Below are 14,072 nucleotides of genomic sequence, written 5' to 3'. Positions count from 1 at the left end.
TTTTTTCTAGAAGTTTTAGTTTTTTTTTTTTCTTTTTTTTTTTAATTTTACTAAGGGTAATTTTGTCATTGGGGGAAACATTGACAATTTTTGGTAGTTTGGAGGGGGACATTGTCACAATTGAAAGTTTGGGAGGGACATTGTCAATTGAGTGGTAGTTTGAGGGGGTTAAGTGGACTTTCCCCTATAAAATTGTAAGAAAATTCTTAATATATTAATTTAACACAATTAAAGAGACACGGTGTGTTACGTGATTTTTTAAGAAAGGGCCCTTGCATGTGCCAGTGATGTGACTTGGGACATAATTGGGTGCTTGCCAGACAATGGCTTTTCACAAGATCTTTGTCTCAAACATCAATACATGTTGGGAGCCGCATGAAGTAAAATACATCGCCGGACATATATGAGACGAGATGCTAACACCCACGCGTAGTGAAAGCACTACGCTGTCGCTGCATGTTGTCTTGGTCGGTGGCGGCATTACTTCAATTGTGACCAAGTGGCATCGTGTATTAGTGTTGGTGATTCGCTTGAGATTTTGGGTTATATGTGTCTTGGCAGCCGTGCATGAAGTGTGGCATGACGGTCTCAACAACCGTGCATGTGGTGGATAGCGGCACCTTCACAATTATTATGTGGCGGTGGCGTTGCAAGCTTGCTACATGATGATCATAAGGGTGGACAACATTAGGATTTTGAGTTTTCGGATCACCCTAAGTTGCTGTCGACCTATATGGAAGTTATTATTTTTTATGACTTAATTAGAGTAGTATGGTAAATTTGACATTGAGAATAAACCTTTCTTAGGCCCACAAGTATGAAAATATTTATTTGTTGATGTTTAAATTTACTAGTCATATTAATAAAGTTATTCAGTAAATTGATGTGTAATGCAACCTTTACCTAGCTATAGCCAGGTTAAAATTTACTATTTCTACTGTTTTAATTATTCGTATTTTTATATTCCATGCTTTATGATAATAATTTTTTCTAACCGAAGAGAAAATGTGTTTTTTAATTTGGGGTATTTGAAACTTGATTTGGCAATCAATGTGGATAAGCCGCCTGCTCCCACCGAATTGAGTATCCATAGAAGACTACTAAACATGAACGGTATGAGCAATCTAATCGCTTTAAACTGTTTAATGTTGATGAAATCTCATGTCATCAAAGCATCATGAGTTCTATCCTTGAATGCTTTAGGGCCAAAGAATTTAGATAAATGCTATGTACACTCTCATGTGCACACTATCTAACGTATCAATGAAAATCATTATTAGATTTTGGATGGATCACTATCAATCCAGATTTAATGAAATTAGATCAAAGAATAATGAGGAAATTTTTTATTGGCTATATAGTGAACTCCAAAGGAACCAAGCTCTATTGTCCTTCCTAGTTCCTATAATCCTATAGTTGTGGCGTCTAAAAATGTGTAAAATTCCCAAAAGATGCTAAATTCGTGGGAGTACTTATCCTCTACAGATAAAATTAAGAAAAAAACACTAAAATTGACTAAATCACCTTAAGACTAAAGATAATTTGATTATGTTTAGAAAAAAATCAAATTCATTATCTTGAACCGCAATCGATTGCGTGAGTTGGTCCTTCAAAGAGAGTTTGGTTATACTTAAGAAAATTCAATTTTATTATCTTGAACGGCAATCTTTGCATTAGTTGGTTGAAGGAATTTAGGGAATTGGTGGAGGTCCTTGTCAATTAAGGTCCACTAATGCATTAACAAATATATTTCTCTCTCTCTCTCTCAATATCACTATATATTTCAACTTTGACCATCTTTCTACCCACTTGTTTGAAATGTTCACTTGAATTTGAAACCTCGAATTCCTTAGAGAAGATGTGCAAGAGAAAGTTTGGGGGTAAAGAATAATTATCTTGAGAGAGAAAAGTGAAAATAATTATATGATAATGTAAAAAAATGAAAAACTTTTTAAAGAAAGAGATTAAAGAATGTTGTGCCAAAAACTGGAAATCCTCCTTTTACTGTTGCTCGATGATTGATCACGCAACAAGTGACAACTTTTGATGTTTTTATTGGTCCATCTCGGAGGCAACTTTTGATGTTTTTGTCTTGAAAGAACAAAAATGCCGACGCTTCTACTTGCTATTGTTGACTTCACACACTCTTCACATTATACATGTAGATGAAAGAGACATGCAATAAATAGGAAGATTATGACAACCACCACCGTCACATTTCAAATTATTATTACTCAATGTTGACTTCGGTAGTTCAGTGTAAACTTGGCCGGCTACGGGCTTTTTATGGATGCTTAAAGGTTGCATGCCATCGATTCCAAAAGACTAAGGACTTATTTGAGATTGTATTTGAGGGGTTTAAAAGTATTTTTAATATTCAAAAAGTTTGTTTGAAGAAAAAAAATATTTGTTTAGTTAAAAAATTAATAGTGCTTTTAAGGGACCAAAAAACTTAAAAATTACTAAAAAAAAACACTTTTAGCAAAATCTTAAAAAATAAGATTTTGCCCAAAAAAATTTTTTTTGACTTAAAAACTTTATTTTTCAAACGTAATCCTAAACAAACTCTAAAAGTACTTCAATGCTCAGGTCATTAAAGGCTCACTCGGAGAGACATAAAATGGGTATGACCAATGCTATGGCACAAATGGATTTTAGGGCTTCCGTTATTGGGTTGGGTGAGGGGAAGTAGGGGCTTCGGCTTAGCGCATGTGGGTGGGGTTGTCAAGCTTGCTTGTGGACTTGAGGCGAGAGATAGCATTGAAATGAGCCAAGAGTTGGGAGGTCGCAGCATATTTGATATGGGCCAAGCTCCAACATCATGGCCCAATTGCAAGGCCTACTAAGAGCAAAGCAAAGACTGCCGTGGCAACCACGGCCATCACTTCTATCGTTGACTACATGATTATATTGGATTCTTAGTAATTAGTTGTCTAAATTATTAATAATTTTTTTTTTTGACATGTCCACATAAGAGGGGGGAAGGGGATTCGAACCAGTAACATCCACTTCATTAGGCGTGGTCCTAACCGATTGAGTTACTTCTTAGGGACAAATTTTTTAACAATTTAAGTAGTTATTATATAAAATATATATAAGTTGAAACCCTCCCAAAAGTGCCTTAAAATTGCGACATTTGGCGTAAACCCATTTTTTTTAAAGGCTAAACTAGTTTTTTAAAGCATAATTTTTTAACCAAATTTTTTAAGAGTAAACTAGTTTTTTCTTAAAAAACGGGTCATTATTTAGTGTCATTAATTGCACGTTAATTATATTTTCAAGAGTTTTTTATATATAAATTATTCAATAAATTAAGTATTATTAATGTCTGAATCAAATAAGGAAACAAATAAGATAAAATATTAATATATTTACTCATTAATTAGCGTCATTAATTATGTTAATTATATTTCAATATAATTAATTGCGTTAATTACATCTATATATCTATATGACGTCATTTTTTGCGTTAATTTTTTTTTTTTTTTGAAATATATCATACTCATTCATTGATAAAAGTTACGAGTCTAAAGCTGTTACAAATAGAGCAAAAAGCTTTGAAGTAAATCATAGCTGAAGCTAAAGATACAATCATCAACAACAGACCAAATCAACCAAAACACAGCATCCGCTAACCTATGACTAAATATCAGGTTGAAAACTCAGATTTGCATCAAACAGACACAATCTAATGCATAGGTAGCGCTTATTCCTTGGCCTTGAGAGCAAAACTCCCAAGCCGATACTTATTCCTCGGCCTTGAGAGCAAAACCCCCAAGCCAATACTTATTTTTTGCATTAATTATATTTCAATATAATTCATGTATTCTTTTTGCTAATTTTTTTCTTTATAATATTCATTTTAAATCATATATACTTATATGAACAAAGATTTTTTTTATTATTATTATTTTATTTTTTATTTAAAGAGGTGAGATATATTTTTATATGTCTTTTTAACTTATAATAAAAAATGATGTGTTCAAATTTTAAAATTAAATTATAATGAAGAATCCTACGCATAGCATAGTTTATAAGCTAGTTTAAATAAATTTTTGGTTATTTGGCTACCTATTTAGGCACGTGGGTCTCAATTTGGAAAGCTAATTATTATGGATCACAATCCACAGGAGAGTCCTACTCAAAAAGTAGTTTTCAAGTACGGGCAAAAAATAAAAATAAATTAAAATAAAATTAGGAGAGTACAAATCATTTTTTAAGGATATGTCTCATAAAAAACATAAAATTTAGAGGATATTTTAAAAATTAATTAGAGGGGATTATTGCCCTTCGAACCTATGGGTGGTTCTGCCCCACTTAATTAGGATTATAGATTGGAGCGGGGTATTTATTTTGAAAAATGATAAAGGTACAACTTAAACTCAATTTTGACCCAACTTTTCTCTTAAGTTTTTTTTTAAAAAAAACTTCACTTTTTTTTTTTTGACATGTCCACACAAGAGGAGGGAGGGAGGATTCGAACTAGTGACTTTCGCGTCATTAGGCATGATCCTAGCCGATTGAAAAACTTCCTGTAGAGGAGAGAGAGGGCTTAAACTACAGAGAGAGAGAAATTTGATTTAGAAGTTGGGTCAAAATTGAGTTTAAGTTGTGATTATATCATATCTCATTTTATTTTAGGGATGATGTTTTTTTCTTATTAGGCTTACGAATAACACAAAAGGAAAAGGGGTTGTAGAGTACATGTAGCACTCCAGATTTTAATCCCCAAATATAAAAGTCTTAATTTTAGAGATTAAGACTAGATTATAATATTTTATATAGACAATGACATTTCCAAAGGAACTTAAAAGGATTATGTGGATATTTATTAATAAGAAAAAAAAAAATTAAACTGTACAAAGTTGCTGGTTAGTGATTAGCTACCGCGCGCCGTCCCTCTCCAAGTCTTTTCTTTCGTTCTCTCGTTCACTTTCAGAGAGATTTCTTGGGTGGTAATCTGTGGAGCTCTCGGCAGATCTCCCACCACCACCACCTCTGCTTGAGATATAGTGGGTGGCGAAGAAATTGAAGTAGAGAAGATTTAGAGTTGCCAGGGTAGCAATTACGTAGTAGTAGTAGTCAAGCCTATTGTTGTTGAGATCTCGACCCCCCAGCCATGGCGATTTGCCTCTTTTCCCTGTTGCACTATGGATGACATTGACAAGAAGAGAGCCTATGTAGCTTGCAACGGATAAGCTGAGGAAGAAGATAGCTCCAGCAATAGTTCTCATGCTCTCTGGCATTTGCGTGGTGAAAAACTCCATTAACGCAACTGCGGCAAAAGCTTCAGTCATACCTGAAAAGAAAAACTGTGGCACGAGAAATGCAAAACTCATTGGTGAAGTAAATAGCCCCTGTACTGTAGCAGAGTCACGGCGCTTTTTCTCAACAAACCCGGCAACCAACATGCACAGAATTGACATCAAAATGCCGATGCTTATTCTTTGCTGCATTGTCAATCGTTTGTCCTTTCTTGTCATTTTCCGTGCCTGAGGGATGTAAATTTGCTCGTAGATGATTATCCATGTAGAGAGTGCAATCATGGATGTGAGATTCATCCACCCAGGTGGGATTTTGAAATGGGATCCAACGGATCTGTTCATCTGCATCAATTGAAGGACTCCAAAAGTGTTCTGCTGATCCATGGTTATAAAACATCCAATTCCCGACACCCAAACAGGCGCAATTGCTACCAAGCATTTCAGCTGTTCGACTTGTTGCAAGCTACAGAGTCTCCAGCCATTGTTGGAAATTCCATGGCTGTCCAATTCACTTGGCTCTGCAATTATAGCAGCCTTGTCGAGGAATCTGAACCTGTCAGTACGAGCAAGCAATGTTGTGGGTGATGAGTCTAATCCTGTCACAGGAGGATCATAAAATGATCCAACGGTTCTCAACCGATGCTTCCGACAGGCAGCTATAATCACCTTTGCCATGTCGGAGAAGATGCTCCCTTGGGGATCTTTGTAAACATAAGTATGGCAGCCGAGCAAGAATATTGTTATGGAAATGCCAAGGCAGGCAGTGGGAACAGCAAAGCCTAAAACCCAGCTGACATTAGTCTGAATGTAGACGACAGCAGTGAGGGCGAAAATGAGAGCAATTGTGAAGGAGAAGTACCACCAATTGAAGAAGCTTTCCAATTGTGCTCTTCCCTTCTCTGTTTTGGTGTCAAATTGATCAGCCCCAAAGGCTATGTTGCAGGGCCTAATGCCGCCTGCACCCAAGGATAGCAATCCAAGAGCCATGAAGAGGAAGACTAGCTGCCAAGTTTGAGGATGTTGGCAGTGGGATTCCCCATTAATGCAAGTGGGGGGTCTTAACTGACGTATAGCTGCAGTTAGGGTCATGGTCCCAATACCCTATAAAATGCAACCATTCACAATGTTCATACCCCAAATCTTGGTTATTTGTTGGATTTCCATAATTATAATTAGGTGTCTTAGAATCACCTTAATGCATTTCACAATTATAAGTTCTTAATAATTAAGCATATGATTTCTCACTACTTGTGCGCAAAGACAGAGTCAGAAATTTTTAATTTTTAACTCAAACACCTAGCAAAATGGAACCCAACCTTCTATTGCTGTTGCCTAATTTTTTTTTAATTACAATTTCACGTTATTGTTAATGATAGATTTGGTATGTTTAAGGTTTGTTATAATAAGGCCAAGGGCCAAGCCTTTTTTTTTTTTTTTTTGGTTAATTATTTTGATCCAAATATATAGTAAAATTTTTTTTCAAAAGAGGGTAGCCTCGATCCCTCTGTTTCTGGTTGTGCAACAAGAATGAAGGTTGTGTGGTTGGGATCAAAAGATCAGTTCATGGTACATATCAAAAGGGATTAAAAAATGGAAATTTATATGCATGGGAAAGAAAGGAGTTTTTCACATGGAATTGATCAATCTACAGTAAAATGTTGTTTGGTACTCGAGAAAATGCAGGGGAAAACATATAGACAAAGACAATAAAATAAGAAGATTCTAATTAAACCCGATCCTATAAAAACAGAGGAGGTAATTTTACCAGAAGAGACGCTATGGAGCCATAGAGGAGGGTACGGAACCTGCCCAGATAAGCATCAGAAATGAAAGCTCCAGCTAATGATGCAATGTTGGAGGAACCATTCCATATTGTGACCACATTAACCACAAATATACCACTCATGTTGTATTTTGTATTCAGGTACACTGTCATGTTGGATATCAAGCTCATTGATGCCAACTTCTCGAACGATTCATTACCTTAAAAATGAAAAACATAATCAAAATTAAACACACAGAATCCATATAGAAAAGACATATATATCAGAACATGCTTGTGAATTAATGTAAGTTTTTCCCTTAATTTACCAATGATGTATTTGATAGATTTCCATCCTCCTGGTTTTCTTGTAGAACCAGCTGGAGCAGGAGGAGGAGTGGGTGGAGTGTCTTGCTCTAGTGAAGACTGATGCATCACATTTTCCATTAATCCTCTTTCTTTAATTATCTCGCTTGCTTTGAGTATGGCATTCTTGAATCATAATTTATTTATTTATTTTGTGTATTTATAGAGTTCCTCGTGAGTTGGTAATGATTAACTCGAACATAAATTACAGGATCTCGATCACAAAGTGCGCAGTTTACATCAAATGGCTATGATTGGTTTGGATGAGATTTTGGAGTGGGCTTGCATGCATGCAAGGTGCACGTGGCAAATGGTTTAAGATGCACGATTGGATGGAGTCATTACTTGGTCTTGACCCACATTTTAGAGGTTAGTTAGGATCTTGTGATATTTGCAGAAGCATGTAGTACGTAGAAGGATTCCACTTCAACTACGATCTTAGCAATTTGTTAAGAATTGGATCCTAATTTTACGTAGCATTTGTAGAACTAGAACTCCATCTCCCTCGCTCTCCCTACTCCAAACCTTGATCCTTCTTTTATTTTTCTTCTCACTTTATTTTTCTCAATCCAAAAAGGGTGGAAAATAGAAAATCTTTTCCCGTTTAGTTGCCCAACTGGAAACTATGTAAAAGTGTTTTATAGAGAAATTAAATTAGTCGATAATAACTTTTATAGGGATCGGACACAAATTAAGTATTTTGTGCCATTCAATAAAAAATAAACAAGGGTTAAGATGAAAACATTAGAACTCATCATCTTCTCTACATCAACAGACAAATGTTTTTCTTCTTGTTCAAGACACCTCACCTCCGGCGAAGGCCATTGCCCCCCTTCCTCCACCAAACGCCATCACCAATCAGCCGCCCATTTCTCCATCGATCGCTATTGCATCGGTAGTTTGGAGGATAATTACCTCAACATTTGCCATTTACAGTGGCCTTTTATGAATTAGTCCTTTTGTTATTATGCCTAAACCACCTTTTGAATGTAGCTTGGGGTTCACAGAGTAGCAAGTTTAGGGATTAAGATTGTTGGGTCATGGATAGGCCATACAACCGCTCAACAATCCTCCACAACCTGGTCAAAGGCCCAAGCCCATTAAGGGCCAGGCTTGCACGAATCCTCGGTCAGCCCAACTAACCAGGGATTCGATCAACAGAGTATAGATAGCTCTCTATTAATGCATCCTCAGCTACTATCCTTGGTTACCTGAGGATACGTAGACTCCTGAATGATACTCGAGAGCCCACCTTATCAATTCAGCAAGATAGTATATGTGGATCCTCAGCAAATTTTAGGACCCACCCTACCAACAAGGCGGCTGCTACGTAAGAGTTGGGTTTTGGGTATCCAAGACAAGCAACCAATTTTTTTTTTTTTTTTTTTATCATTTGGGTTTGCCTTTGGGGGTAGCCGAACCACCCCAAAGGGCCACAGAGGTGGCTTTGGCCACCCCCAAAGGTCAATGCTATAAATTTTATTTTTTTTTTTCATTTGCCCCCCAAGGGCCACCGGGGTGGCTTTGGCCACCCCCTAGGGCAAAAATAGGGTGGTCTGGCCACCCCTATGGCAATAATGGGGATGGTTATTTTTTTATTATTTTTAAAACTTTAGGTAATATTATATTATTTTTTATTAGAAAGACACATGGCACATTTGTGGTTCTAGGATTTCTTTAAAAAAATCTTGGCCATTAACTAGATACCCTCCAACCTAAAATGGACTGGAGATGATCATTTTCCACAGATTTGTAGGCACCATTAAAGGTCCGGTTACCCGAAAAAGTAGAGTCAAAGAAGTAAAGCATTAAATGAAGAGGATCCTATTCCGTCTCTTACGGTTTTGAGCCAAGATATATATATCTTGGCTCAAGACCGTAAGAGACAGAATAGGATCCACTTCATTTCAAACGAACTGGATAATATTAAGTTAGTTATAATTTAGGGGTATTTTTGTCTTTTCACTTTTTGAGGGAACAAAAATACATTTTCACTATAACTAACTGGATATTATCCAGTTTATTTGAAATTGAGAGGATCCTAATTCGTAAGAGACATCACATATATATTTGTTTGTTTTTAGTGTCTTCTTTTTCTGCTTTGTTTTGGTACTAGACAATAGAGATGGAGGACAAAATGAATAACGAATTTCCTGAATCATATCCAATGACCGGAGGACTTGGAGCTTACAGCTATGCTCAAAATTCCAAATATCAGGTTTCATTTTCATTTATTTATTTACTTTATATATATATATCGTCTTTCCAATATTCACTAGCTTGCATGTAAAAGCACCTAGAAACACAGATTAACACCTGAATTTCCTAAGATGATTCTATGGTATTCATAAAATTTCTAACACCTCTTTTAACGCAGCTCGATCTACATTTATCACCTCTAGTGGATTTTTTTGTTTTTTCTTCTATTCTTTTGATTTTCTTTATAGTTATAAATTTGTTCATGGTATCATAATCATTTAAGTGAGTTCTACAAATCTAAGAGTTATTTAAATTTTTATTTATTTATTTAAAAAAAAAAAAAAAGTAAACGGAAGAATGAGAGAATAAATATATAGCAGTAATTAGTTCCTCAGTGAATATATATAATATAGCAACTTGTATGGTGAATATAGCTGTAGCACCAAATGTATTTTTGCTCACCTTTAATTAATCAGTTGGAGGTGCAAAATGAGCAAGATGCTAGCTAGATAGCTCTTAGAATTTTAGCTCCCACACTAAAATTCTTATTTCCGCCCGGAGACCAGCCTTGCTTCTCCCCCTTAGCTTCCTGATCAGGCCCCACGAGGCTTTTTTAATTTTTTAATTTTTTTTAATTTTTCAGTACATGATTATCATTTCATGGATGAGTATAACATGTCTATTCCACCCTATGACTTGAATGCAAATGACTTGGCAATTTGTTGACATGACAAAAACTCCATCAATAATTTGGATGAAAAAATTTGACCGGCCGGCCGGAAGAATAATTTTTAAAGTGCTTAAAACTTAGGGAGTGAATTTTTTTTTTTTTTTTTTTTTTGAAGTGCTTTCAAACAATTAGAAAAAATGCAAGAACCAATTTTTTATTTCCTCAAAAAAAAAAAAAAAACAAAAAACCCGTTGAAGGGAAAGTTGAAAATTAGTGAAAGCTAGCATATCTAATTGACAGTACTTGTTTATGCAGCCTTTGACACATAATAATTAAAACTACCCTTCTTCAGTAAACATGTTCTCTTTTTTATTCATTAAAATTAAACTTTGGAATGACATTGACAACAGGGTGATAATTTGAAAATGGTATGTGTGAATTGAAAGACATTCAAACTGAAAATAATAATCACTTGGCTGGTATGTAGAGAGGAAATGTTGAAGCAGCCAAAGAAATGATAAAGGAGGCAATTGTCAAGAAATTTGACATCAATGCCCTTTCTGCACCTTTAAACTCAATTTCTGTTGCAGACTTGGGCTGTTCTACAGGACCCAACACCTTTCTTGCGGTGCAAAACATTGTAGAAGCCATAGAACAAAAATACCAGCTTTCAGAAGATCATGATGAGATCCCAGAATTACAAGTTTTCTTTAACGACCATTCCTCCAATGACTTCAACACTCTCTTCAAGTCATTCCCACCAAAGAGAAACTACTTAGCTGCTGGGGTGCCTGGATCTTTCTATGGCCGCCTATTTTCCAAAGCCAGTATTCACATTTTTCACTGCTCTCATTCCCTAAACTGGCTCTCCAGGGTGCCCAAAGAGATTATGGACAAAACTTCTCCTGCATGGAATAAAGGAAGGATACATTACACAAATGCTCCAAAGGAAGTTGTGGAGGCCTATGCCACTCAATTTGCCATGGACATGGAGTCCTTCCTGTTAGCCAGAGGAGAAGAGATTGTAGTTGGAGGGTTGATGGTACTTCTCATAACTTCTGTCCCAGATGTCATTCTCTCTTCTAACTTCACCATTTGCACACATCTCGAACTTCTGGAATCTTGCCTGATGGACATGGAAAAAATGGTAAGAAATCACATATTTATAGAGACTAAAGTAAGCAAATGCTTTAAATTTCCATTTAACTTGTAAGTATCATACATGAAAAAAAAAAAAAAAATGCAATGTAGAATCTACGAAGAATTCAGGTGTCTTCCAAATGACCTAACACTAAAAGCAAAAAATTTTGTTTGATTCAATGAGAGGCTAATGCGGATATTGATTGCAGGGATTAGTTTCTGAATCAAATCTGGACTCTATCAATCTGCCCCTTTATTTCCCAGCTCCTAAGGAGTTAATGGCAATCATTGAAAGAAATGGGCGTTTCAGCATTGAGGGCATCCAAGAGTTAGGTCAGGACAAGCAAGTAAGCATCGAATTGCTTACTTTGACCCTCAGAGCTGCACTTGGAGGAGTCTTCGAGAAGCATTTTGGAAATGACATCGTGGATGAGGTCTTTGATCGCTATCCTAAGAAACTTGCCAACACTCCTATTTTCTTAAACCTTAATGAAAACCAAAAGGCTTTTGTATTTTCTTTGTCTGTCATTCTAAAATGCAAGCCAAACAATTAGATTTGGTGATGCAGAGGAAAAAAATAAATAAGTTGGTATTTTAATTTTATTTGGATTTTATTATTTAATTAAGTTATTTGCATTTAAATTAGTATTTAAGAGTTATTGTTATGGGTTTGGCCCAAAGTCCGTTAAATTAGGGTTTTTGTTATTTAATAATGGGCTTAGCCAAAAAATCAGTCAATTTAGGGTTATGATTTATATTACAATGTTTATTTAAATGCTCTATGTACTCTTATGGAGATTAAATTATGATTAATGACAAAGATATTTTCTTGGAAGCATGATTGCTCTTTTCTTTTTTGTGGTGAAACTCTACTGAAACCTCAGTTTTTACCTGTGAGGCTCTGATCAACGTGGTTTATCTTATTTTCTGCTATTTGTATCTATTTTTTATTGCTCTTCTTCTGTCCTGCGTCACTTGGATTTTACAATGTTTGTTACAAACTAAAACTTTATTTCATTTTGTTAGCTTAATTTCAGAAATGGTTATATACTCCATTGAGAGTTTTATTACTATCATTCTAAATCAGTTTATGAGTGGTTGGCTAAAGATATATATGTTTAGATTGAGACTACGATGTGCTTTGTTAAAGTATTCATTAAATAATTAAAGTTACCTCTTACTACTAGCTTAAACTTTTGTAACAAGTTACCCACCGTTCAATATATATTCAATGTGTTGAATCTCACCTAATAAAAGAGGAAGTTCGAGCTCATACATGAGGGAGAGTGTTAAAGTATGTTGGCGATTGTGCCTTGAATCCCAATGATTTTTTTTTTTTTTTTACATGTCCGCACAAGAGGGGGGGAGGGGGGATTCGAACTAGTGACTTCCGCTTCATTAGGCGTGGTCCCAGCCGATTGAACTACCTCTTGAGAACGAATCCCAATGATTTTATATCTATGTTGACATTCAAATGTTTATAATGAATATGTATTTTATTCACTAATTAAATTATTTGATCATATGGCATATATAAACTATATTTTACATGCTTATTACCAAAGTTCATCATATTTAGTATGCATGTGAAATGATGTAACGCCTCCAAAACTAGCATTGACCATTTCGGTAAGGCTACTAGCAATTTCTCCAATTCAATTAGCGTTAGCGAGTATCTAATTGAAAGAATCGCCCGTCTAACATACTCAGAGTAAATATAAGTGAAAGGTGAAAATATCAGATATGAGATAGCTAAAAATCACAAGGTATGCATGTGTTATCATCAATCATAAACTTGGAGCTTCTAATCAAAACAGTCATTTCAATCAAACTTGGTACTGCAAAATAGACTTCTAGCTTCTCTTTTTTATAAGTCCCCTTAAAACAGATAACCTGACAAGCCGCAAATACTATGTAAGTTTAAGACGTAGTAAGTAAACCTCACAGTTGAGTATGAAATGAGCTTTTATTATTTGCAAAAGTAACCGTGTATTTTCACAAGCAAATTAGGTGTTGCCTCTTTTATTATGCCCCAAGAGTATAGTTTCGACTTTTGAAAAGTATAGGGGTAATCCCAATGACAATTGCCTTCAAGTTTTAATGTAGAAAACTAATGTCGTAATAGGTCATAATTGTTAGGGGTATTAACCCGGTTGGTTATAATTGGGTACAAACTGGTAACCGAAAACCGGTTTTAAAATGGCTGGAAAAAACTGATAACCGAGTGACCCGATTTTGGGGTTTTAATATACCCGGTTATAACCGGTAACCGGGTATGGTTATAACCGATTAGTATATTGAATAACCATGCGGGTCCCACATATTCAATGGTAGATTTAAAAAAATATGCATGAAGATGGTTAGGAGAATGAAACCTATGATTTCTCTCATTCTGTAAAGGGATGTGAATTGATCAAGGTGCAACCACCTATGAGTTATTGTCTCTCTGTCCTGAACATTTAATCTTATACCCCGAAATAAATGATGACCGGACAAGTGATTAGTATATGATCATGTACTCCAAAACACATAATGAATGGACAATTGAAAAGTATATCAAAGGCCTGCAGCAAGGCAATGTTGTAATGTTTTTTGGTTGTTTTGGCATTTTTCTATTGTGTATTTTTTGTTTTCTTTTAGTCCTTATTATTTTTCTTGTGTAATGTTATTA

General features: G+C 35.4%; 2 protein-coding genes across 2 annotated transcripts; one reads left to right on the top strand and one right to left on the bottom strand.

Annotated features, from left to right (window-relative positions):
- Window positions 1-4,845: 4,845 nt before the first annotated feature.
- Window positions 4,846-7,473, bottom strand: LOC132176049 (protein NRT1/ PTR FAMILY 2.8). Its single transcript, XM_059588161.1, has 3 exons — window positions 7,356-7,473; window positions 7,030-7,247; window positions 4,846-6,365 (listed from the first exon to the last, which is right to left on the bottom strand). Exons 1-3 carry the CDS (start codon window positions 7,471-7,473, stop codon window positions 4,884-4,886), a joined length of 1,818 nt encoding a protein of 605 aa, XP_059444144.1. The 3' UTR covers window positions 4,846-4,883.
- Window positions 7,474-9,397: 1,924 nt separating this feature from the next.
- Window positions 9,398-11,955, top strand: LOC132173532 (loganic acid O-methyltransferase-like). Its single transcript, XM_059585045.1, has 3 exons — window positions 9,398-9,610; window positions 10,749-11,408; window positions 11,611-11,955. Exons 1-3 carry the CDS (start codon window positions 9,518-9,520, stop codon window positions 11,953-11,955), a joined length of 1,098 nt encoding a protein of 365 aa, XP_059441028.1. The 5' UTR covers window positions 9,398-9,517.
- Window positions 11,956-14,072: the final 2,117 nt, after the last annotated feature.

Source organism: Corylus avellana, chromosome ca3 (assembly GCF_901000735.1).
Source record: "Corylus avellana chromosome ca3, CavTom2PMs-1.0".
In the NCBI taxonomy this organism is placed as follows: Eukaryota; Viridiplantae; Streptophyta; class Magnoliopsida; order Fagales; family Betulaceae; genus Corylus; species Corylus avellana.
Note: the sequence above shows the minus strand (reverse complement) of the source record. Positions and strands in the feature narration are given on the sequence as shown.

Bases quoted from the DNA above. Each gene is read 5' to 3' on its own strand.
- LOC132176049 (XM_059588161.1), bottom strand. From the start codon at position 7,473: ATGGAAAATGTGATGCATCAGTCTTCACTAGAGCAAGACACTCCACCC. The intron at 7,248-7,355 runs GTAAATTAAGGG...TTCATTTTTAAG, and splicing joins ATCTATCAAATACATCATTG to GTAATGAATCGTTCGAGAAG. The intron at 6,366-7,029 runs GTAAAATTACCT...TGCATTTTATAG, and splicing joins GCTCCATAGCGTCTCTTCTG to GGTATTGGGACCATGACCCT.
- LOC132173532 (XM_059585045.1), top strand. From the start codon at position 9,518: ATGGAGGACAAAATGAATAACGAATTTCCTGAATCATATCCAATGACC. The intron at 9,611-10,748 runs GTTTCATTTTCA...GCTGGTATGTAG, and splicing joins CTCAAAATTCCAAATATCAG to AGAGGAAATGTTGAAGCAGC. The intron at 11,409-11,610 runs GTAAGAAATCAC...TATTGATTGCAG, and splicing joins TGATGGACATGGAAAAAATG to GGATTAGTTTCTGAATCAAA.